Source organism: Pygoscelis adeliae, unplaced genomic scaffold (genome assembly GCF_000699105.1).
Source record: "Pygoscelis adeliae isolate BGI_AS28 unplaced genomic scaffold, ASM69910v1 Scaffold386, whole genome shotgun sequence".
Lineage (NCBI taxonomy): Eukaryota > Metazoa > Chordata > Aves > Sphenisciformes > Spheniscidae > Pygoscelis > Pygoscelis adeliae.
Window position 1 is genome coordinate 2,356,696 of NW_008824940.1, and position 9,459 is coordinate 2,366,154.

At 43.6% G+C, this 9,459-nt stretch overlaps 1 protein-coding gene across 1 annotated transcript in view; it reads right to left on the minus strand.

Moving 5' to 3' along the window:
* The window catches only part of PHKA2 (phosphorylase kinase, alpha 2 (liver)), a 41,344-nt gene extending 36,842 nt beyond the window's left edge, over positions 1 to 4,502 (minus strand). Inside the window, exons 1-5 of the mRNA XM_009325482.1 lie at positions 4,350 to 4,502; positions 2,935 to 2,982; positions 2,269 to 2,437; positions 1,317 to 1,399; positions 620 to 700 (exon numbers count right to left, since the gene is read on the minus strand). Coding sequence (XP_009323757.1) covers positions 620 to 700; positions 1,317 to 1,399; positions 2,269 to 2,437; positions 2,935 to 2,982; positions 4,350 to 4,412 — 444 coding nt within the window. The 5' untranslated portion in view covers positions 4,413 to 4,502. The remainder of the gene's footprint in view (positions 1 to 619; positions 701 to 1,316; positions 1,400 to 2,268; positions 2,438 to 2,934; positions 2,983 to 4,349) is intronic.
* Between the last annotated feature and the right edge of the window lie 4,957 nt (positions 4,503 to 9,459).

Here is a 9,459-nt window from a genome sequence, read left to right on the forward strand (position 1 = left end):
GAGGGCCACGAAAATGATCAGGGGGATGGAACACCTCTCCTCTGAAGAAAGGCTGAGAGAGTTGGGGTTGTTCAGCCTCGAGAAGAGAAGGCTCCAGGGCGACCTTATTGAGGCCTTTCAGTACTTAAAGGGGGCTTATAAAAAAGATGGCAGCAAACTTTTTAGCAGGGCCTGTTGCAACGGGACAAGGGGGAATGGCTTTAAACTAAAGGGGGGGTAGATTTAGACTAGATAGAAGACCTTTTTTATGCCAAGGGTGGTGAAACACTGGAAGAGGTTGCCCAGAGAGGTGGTGGATGCCCCATCCCTGGAAACATTCAAGGTCAGGTTGGACAGGGCTCTGAGCAACCTGATCTAGTTGAAGATGTCCCTGCCCATGGCAGTGGGGTTGGACTAGATGACCTTTAGAGGTCCCTTCCAACCCAAACTATTCTATGATTCTATGATCACAAGGATTTTACACTTAAAAATACTCACTCACACACAAACAAAAATTCTTATACAATCAGTTAACTATCACAGTGGCCAAGAAGACTATGCAAAAGAAGCCATCAGATTTGTGAGAGCCCTTCAGCATGACAGAACAACCACGAAGGAGGTGTCAGGAAGACATTCTCACTTTGGCCATCCCTACGGAGCTTGCGTTCAGTTCAGGGATGCCCTGGTTTGTCTTATCACCACGTTCCCAAATTCCATAATCCTGCAACAACAACATCATCAAGAAAAAACTGGCATGATTATATACAAAAACAGTGTTTTCCCCCCTCGCCCCACAACAAAACCAGACCCCTGCATAAAATTAGTTTATTTGCCTTAAAAAAAAAAAAGAAAAGAAAAAAAGGCTCCAAGTCTCCAAAGAGCCCCTCCTCATGTTTAAAGAGCAGCACATAAAAATATAGCCCAGCAGGATCAGGTCTACAATCATGAATCACTGTCTTCACAAAGCCCGTTATCCTTCCCCCTGTGCCTGCCTCTCCCTGTGCCCTTTCAACTCATCACTTTCCAAAAAGTTTATTAACACTTTGCTCTTTTTAGAAAGGCCCATAAGATTTTAATAAGACATCACAAAATATTATTCATTATCAATAAAGAAAAACTATTATTATGATAGAACAAATATACCTCACCCAGGCAGCAGTAAATCCTCCACAGCCCACCCACCATCTCCAAAGACACTGCTCACAATGTAAAGTACTGACAGGTTCTGATATCTTCTCATGGAAAAAGAAGTCTGTATTTTCCTTCTCCATCAATAAATAATTTTCCACCCACACCTGAGCAGTGTTCAGGTGATTTACATATAAATAACTACTTACCGCAACTTTGTAGGCAGCTTCTATGTAAAAAACAAGATTCTGAATAAAGGTAACTTCATCGAGGGTGAAGATAATACGTAACCCTGATTAAAAGAAGGGAAAAGAGTAATTATACTGTATCAGAACTGAAATATTTACTCTTCAATGAGTTTCATGCTTTTGTTTATTTGCTACCAACTACTGCCCACTGAAGTCAATGGAAAAACTCATGCTGATTTCAAAAGATCAGGCAGCAAGCCTCAATACTTGCTGCTGATAAAATACTTCAAATGCCACCAATACATACTGTTTCAAAGACCAACCAAAAACCACCCCTGGGAGGGTGGCATTCAGACACGGTGGGTGCAAAGCAGAGACAGCTGAACCAGCTCTGGCTCTCGAGAGCAGTGCATCCCAATTCCTGCAGCTCCCCACCCCTCCACCCGCTTAGTGCTCTATCGAGGGACCACCAGGACAACCAGGAGCCAGCTCTGCAGGCGTCAATTGCAGGGGGCTCTGAGGACAGAAAAAACACATTAAGGAAACAAATTCTTATCCTCACAGGAGGAGTAGAGTTGAGAAGAGCACAAAATAAAACAGTGCCAGCAAGAAGAGGAACACAGACAGGACTAGTGGCACCTGACTCGATGTCGCCACTCTGAAGAAACCTGGTTGTCCATTAGGACACCCTATGTACTCTTCAAACATGAAACTCTTCTCTGACATGACTCTGAATATCTCATGTATTTGTACACCAACAAACATTAAGGGAATGGACACTGCCCAGGCAGTTACTATAAACATGAAATTCTAACTAAGCCATATCTCTTTTCCAGAGAAATATTACTTTCTTCTGAGTAATAACTATGTAAAGGTCTTTGAAGCTAGCTACAACTTTTTTTTTCTTTTTAAATAAGAGCTAGAATAGAAAAAGACTGCAACAACAGTCAAGTCTAAAGTATCTTCTGCTCACCTGATGCAGTCATCTGTGCCAAGAAGAGCAGGTAAAGGGAAGTTGCATCCACTTGCAGATGCCCCCACTGGTCATCCCCAACCACCGTGGCACAAGTAGCAGAGTTATACTTGGCATGTAGGCAGTCTTTGGTACTCTGCGTGCGTTTGAACTTCTCTACCTTATCTACCTAAAAAACACCACAACTTTCAAATATGAAACATTTAGGAAGAAATTCTCCAAACTATTGCAAAATTAACACCTTTTCTTAGGTGAGGAGAAACTTGAGGTCCTAATTTTTGTTACCTCACTTCAGTGTGTTTTGACTGATCAGAGTGCTTAAACACATCTCTAACTTTAGGCTCCAGCTAAATCCACATCTCTTTGGGAAAGAATAAAATGAACCTACCTTGTTGAGTTCAGATACTAGTTACAGGTATGCATCTTGGTGAAAACCAGTTTGCAAAGGCAAAAGTGTGATTTGCTACAAGTACAATCTCAAAAAGGTGCAAGTAAGATCAGAGTTTTGCTCAAGGAATCTAAAGAGTTTTAAAAAGACTCCCCACACCACTGTCTACACACACGCAAAAAAATCACTCTACAGAAAAGACACAAGGAATACATGCCTCAGATGAAACGCTTTGTAAATGCAACACGTACTAGTTCAGCTCATACCTATGACATTACCTGTCTCATCATGCACTGTAAGAGTCCCCGCATCAGCTTCACAACGTTCTGCAGGAACAAAACAGACCAGTGACACCCTCACAGGGCCAGCCTCATCAGCTGTTACGAACAACATTCAAAAGCGACAAAGTTCACACCCCCTACTAACGTCCTGCCAAAGGTAAAAAAGTACGTATTTGCCCGAAATGCTTTATATGCCTTTTTTTAATATATTGGTTGATTATTATTCCCACTTCCCTATCTAGGAGAACAAATCTTTTCCCAAAGGCCCTTTCTGAACAGTGGAGCAACTCTCTGTGGTCATTCTATCCAGCTAAGGAAGTAAGAGGAATGCTATGTCTTGTAAGAATAATAATGATGATGATGATTTTTAGAGTGACAGATCCGGGGAACACTGGTAGATGACTGCAAGACATTGACATGATTGGAAAACCTGTGGAGCTTCTTCCCCTCTTTATACAGTACAACAGAAAGCAGATGACTAATGCCAAGAAAGGGCCTTTAGGCATACAAAGAGAAGCGCAAGATTTTGTCCTAAACGAAGAAATCAACCCCATCTTTTTATCCAAAAATTATTATAGCCTCAAAATATGATCATGCAAACTGAGTCAAGGTTATTCTGTCACCACTGATCTCCCTGGTTTGAGCAGTACACGTCAGCATAAAATTTACCCAGTGCCTTCAAAACAACAGCAGACACTGACACTAACACTCCCTCACTTCCCATTTAATCCACCTCTACACTCTCACTTCCGATATCCACTTTGCCAGCTGCAGATTATAGAAATTAACTGTGTGAGTTACCTCCCCTTCCAATTCTCCAGCACATGAGTCTTACCAGTTTGGAGATCGTTGCCTTGCCTGGTTTGATCAAACACATCTATACACCATGTACAACTTCCGTGAGAGGACACAAGTGCACATTTCAAAGATTGCTACTTTAAATGGCATGCTTCTCCTTATGGGGAAGAATGGTCTAGCAGATAAATTGCTGCCCTAGGATCCAAGCGACCTAGGCTTGATTTTCTGCTCCATAATACACCTCATGAGGGATCTGAAGGTTTAATCAGAGGCTTGTAAATCTGGGCATAATATCTCTCAGAAGCCTAATTTTCAACAATCGGCCAACTGATGGAAGTTTGACTCCTAAACGTTTTTGTTTTGTTTATATTTTAATTCAGATGTTAGCCTCTCTGTCACCCAGTTCTCCAAATTCTGCTTGCCAGAAGGCTGTCAGAAACACTGCACACCACACGCTGCATGGATGATGCTGTCATAGGAACAAGACACGTTCTCCAAGATGAGAAAACCCTGCCAGATCCTAGACACAGCAGCAATGTGAATGCACCGTTCAAAACCACTACCATGTGAAAAAAACAAACAGCATAACTGGTTTACACCAAACTTTGACATACCTGCTCGAGCTCATAGGCTTTGGCCTTATCCTCGTCCCGGTCTGCATTCTTCCGATAAGCCATCCCCAGCCCCCAAACGGCCAGGATGCTGTAGATGTTGTCCCGTACCCAAGCATCCTTATGGTCCGTACCAGCTGAAAGCAGTCCTGTAACTGGATTCTAACCATGGCAGAAAGAATAAAGAACAAACATTACTACCTGAAATCCCATCTATTAAGACGCGCCGGTTCTTTCCATAACAAAGGGTAACAAAACAAAAGAGAGAGCCAGAGATGATTTCACACTGATTGCACACTGCGGCTGCTCGCAATTTCGCAACAAAAGTGAGGTCCCATCTTTCTTTCCCAAACTCACACAAGTGAAATGCAAAATTTCTTTGAACACAGCAGGATATAAAGCTTATAGCGTCCAGCTGGGCATCATCATCCACACAGGATTATTAGCTGAGTCACTGAGAGAAATTTGAAATATATTGGGGAAATAGGAATTTAAATTTTACATATTTGTAAGGAAAAGATGGTACTGAGTTAACATCAGAAACTGAGTGTGGGGTCTATTCTCTATGTAACTGGTCTGCAGCATAATCTCGAGGAAGTCAAAAAACACTACTTCCCTCCTAGGAAATTAAAAAAAGTATTTCTATTTATTTACCTGCTTGGTTTATGACAGCTAAAGCATGAATGCATGCAAAGCCTTTTTATATCCTCCTTTGGAAAATGTACAGAAAGACAGATTCTGATGGTGTTGAATCGCAGCGCTGTCTAAAAACCAGCACACTGAGTAATCTCCTGCATCCCAAATACTCCATTAAATTTTTCATTTCATCATTAATTCCCATTACTTCATTATCATTAATTTTTAAGACCGTCTTTCTCAGCTGTATGTTCTTCACTAACAAAGAAATGAGGTAGAGAGGCAAAAGGTCGATAGAGGTTTCAATCAAATCAAGACTTTACAGCCCATTTCAGTGGGGTGAACAAAGACCAGTTGCCAGGGCTGGTGTGACAAGGGGCAAAGATTACAGTAATAAAGAAAAGTCAAATTAAAAAGAATACACACACCAATTCTTCATTTCTGCCACACAGCGGTTCGCTCAACTCCTTCTGTAGTTATTTTTAAGAAGTAAGTTTTGAGGGGGAGGAGCTTCAATTACAATTTCCTGGGCTTCGCATGTGACAGCTGAACAAGACACAGGTGACAGCCTGACACACGACTGGGCACAGTTAGTGCTATTGTTATGGTTTAAATACAGCAATGTCTAGTGGCTCACTGAAACATGTAGTTCTGCTGAAACAGTCCCTCAGCATGGTCTTCACAAACCAAGTAACAACATCTATTTATATGTAAAGTAGCACATATGAACCCAAAGAGCTTAAAAAACTTCCTTCTGAACTTGAAAAGTCAAACCAAGGAGTAACAGAAAAAGAGTAAGTGAGCAAGCAATGAAAGGCGACCCCGCTCCCCGTTCAGCGCTGCGTCTGCGTGGCAAAAAACAGGATCTTGAAAGGCAGACCACATATTCCTAGTATTTTTAAAGTGCACTTTGTTTCCCTCCTCCCATACAGCACAACAAATGTGTATGTACCTGCAGCCCTGGTTTGACAGAGATCGCCCTGCTGCCTGAGAAATGATCATTTTGGTTTGTTTTTCCCCACCCTCCATGCTGGGCTGGCTGCCAGTCGCAAAATAAAAATGCCTCCATGTACCAAGATGGAAAACCCAGAAAAATGGCCCATGCAAGACTTTAAAAGACCATTCAGCCCCCAGGGAGGGACCTGCCTGCCTTCAAGAGGCTGCATTAAACGCATCCAAGTGTGGCTATCCCCCATTCCAGCGCCTTTGGTTCCCCTACCAGAAGGTCCCAGCTCTTGGGGCACACTGGGGCTGGCTCTCATGGACTGACAACACATTAATGTCTTTCTTCATGCACATTCAGAACGTTAGCAAAAGAACACAATCAGTTAATTAATATTTTTAAGTTTTTTTTTTTTATAAAGTACTTACTCTTAAAAATTACAATTCTTTTCTTCTGTTACGTGCTGACACCATATGAAAAGTACAATCCCTACCACGTGCTAAAGAACCTGAAGAAACACTGAGTGTGCTTAACCCCAAAGATGTCAAAGGGATTTTAGCTCAGCTAGTACTTCAAAGCACCACAACTACACAGCGATCACTAATTGGACTAGAGGGTCTCATCCTGCAAATCACACTGCACATACAGATCCACAGAGCAAAGAATTTTACCAGCACCCACGGTCTCTGCAAGCTGAGAGCACTGCAACAGAAAGCTGATTGCTGGACTAAGACTTTAAATTGTTGTATCATGCCCAATCCTATTTTTAAGTCTATTTATTAGTCTGGAGACAAAAAAACCCAAAACACAACACCAGTTCCTACAGGGGACCAGACGCTAATAAGAACTTCGGCAATATAGGCACAAAAATAGTGTGGTTCTAACCAGAGCAGCATACAAAGCCCACATTTAGCATCTTGCTGAAAATCTATTTAATTTGCATCTGTTTCATTGATCCATCAGATGAAAACTGATGTAAGCTCTAGCAAAGTTTGCAGATAGATTGCCTGCATGGAAGCAGACGTAACACAACTGGGGTTACCCATAAATGTATGCCAGATGTGCTTTTCCTATCAGCTCCATATGCTTTTCTCTTATAGTACCCTAGCAATACTTAAAACGTATATAGACATTAAGTTTTGCTATTTTATGGACATATCTTAAGATTCACATTTTTTCTTATCTCATTCAAATTAACAAGTGTAATAAGCAGCTGAGAACAGCCTTCTGGTGATGCTCTTCAGTGCTTGTTCAGCTACAGCATCGAAGCATCCCTCCGGCCCCTGTCCCCAGGGGCACGTGCAATAGCTGGCAGACCCCACACCACAGCAGGTCGGTATAACTGATGCAAGGGCACAAGACCGGAGCCAGTAGTTTGGTCTTAGCCTCCTTGTACGACTTTAACAGGATTGTACCTATCACCATGCATGCTGCAGGGACTGATCAGCAGAATGCAATGCTTGCAAAACAAGAAAAAGTTTGCTACGGATCCAATCCTGCAAGGTGCCGCACACAGAAAACCGTCGACGCTGGTGAGGGGTCTGGACCTGTGCTTTGAATGCATGTCTGCCTGGTAGCGTGTATATTCTGAACTAAAATTTGCCCCTGAAATGACATTGATTTAGAGTGATTGGAATGAACGCAAGATCAATTGCTGCTACTGAGAAACCCAACCCCTGGTGTACTGAACACCTTATCAAAGCAAAACGTTCCTGAGCACACTACATGTTCTCCCTGCTGCATCCTTACGAGAGCGAGCTCATTACTGCCCTCGGTCAGAGCACACCAGCTGAAGTGCCAAGTGAAGCAGCAGCCCAGCCCAGCCCAGCCCGCCACAGGCTGTTCTGCTCCCAATTTAGACAGGGCTGCACGTGGCCCAAAGACAACCATCCTAACTTGCCCAAGTAAGCACTGCATCTTTTCACCCAGCTGAGCAGAACACTTTCAATCTATTGCAGTGGAAAACCATAAAGAGTATAGAAATAGAAACCAAATCTAGAAATCCACCTTGCAGCATCTCTCTGGGCCCTCTTGTGATATCGTTGTCCCTCTGCCTTGCTGCTAGCCTGTGACTTGCTTTCCACACACAGAAGAAAACTTATTTAGCTCCTTCCCCCAGCTCTGAACTCTCCCCAGCATTGAGCACTTAGCAGAAAAGGCAGCACTGAGTCATGAACATGCATCCAAGCACTGTAAATAGCAATTACAAAATTCTGGGTCACTGGTATAAACTCCTATATTACCATTAAGTTACCCTTTTTATTATTGTTAACTATTAATCCCATTAAGGCACAGCTTTCACAGGGCATGTTTGATCTCTGGATCTGAGAGGCTCCACCTCTCCTCTAATGGAGGCTATTATTGGCATCCTCATCCTATAAACATGGAAATCAAGGCAGGCACTGAAGCCAGTGACTTGTCCAAGGTCATCCCGCAGACAAAAGGCAGAGACAGGAGCACAACTCAAAGCATCTCCTGCACCCCAGCACAGCGAGAGAGCAAAATTATCTTCTCACACCACTTATACCATGTTCTTGCATTTGTTTCTAATGAGTTTACAATAATTCGTACACAAACATTAGTTCACAGGTGTCTGGACCCTGTGCCAACAGTCAGTGACAAAAATCTTACCAACCTAAGCGGATTTGGGTCCTAACCTCTTCTTTCACTGCTTTCCAGTTTCTCATAACTGTCGGCAACTAAGTATATTTGGGAACTGATTTGTGCAAAAACCCCTGTTGCTCTCATCTTTATGTACTGGACTGTTTTAACTGAAGCATGACACTGAAGAGCACACTGTGAGTCCTCAGAGCCCGCCTGGGTGACACAAGCGCATTAAGCAGAGAGCACAACGCTACATGCTTATGCATATGTGCTGGCCAAAAAACACAGAGTGGGCAATACTTTTTCTGTACCAGCCCTGACATCTTCGTTCTTTTAGCGCTCACATATGCAGGCAGCCCTGCGCGACAAGCCAGAGCCCCAAGCAGCATTAACACCGGGAGAAGTCGCTCCACTAAAACCAACGCTGCACAAGCTGCGCCAGCAGCAGGTTGGGGATGGGAATCTCTTCGATGCGCACCGCTGCACATACGTACCGCACAAAGCACGCACGCCAGCCACTGCAAACCCTGTTCTGTCCTGGATTCACACCGAGCTGACAGACATATTTCAAAGGCCCTGCTAGGGAGCTCCACGTTACTGGGAGTTAATAGTGTTACGGGCATGCACATATATATATAGTGTTACGACAGGTGGGTGTGTATCATATGACCATAAACACATTCTATACACGGTGTTGTTGTTTGCAAGCTCGGACTTGCCGTATTTTCCGCGTATCTTCCAACGTACGTTTATATAAGCGGCCAGCGAGCACCCCCAAGGATCCCCACCGCCTCAGCTTTTCCCGCGCTCCTCCTCAGGCGGGGAAAGGAGGAGATACGGAAAGGAGGCCATGCGCCGGGGAGAGGAAGTATTTTCTTCCACCGGCCCCGTCGTGCCCCTTGCGCAACCAGGCTGCGGTCACCGTCCCCG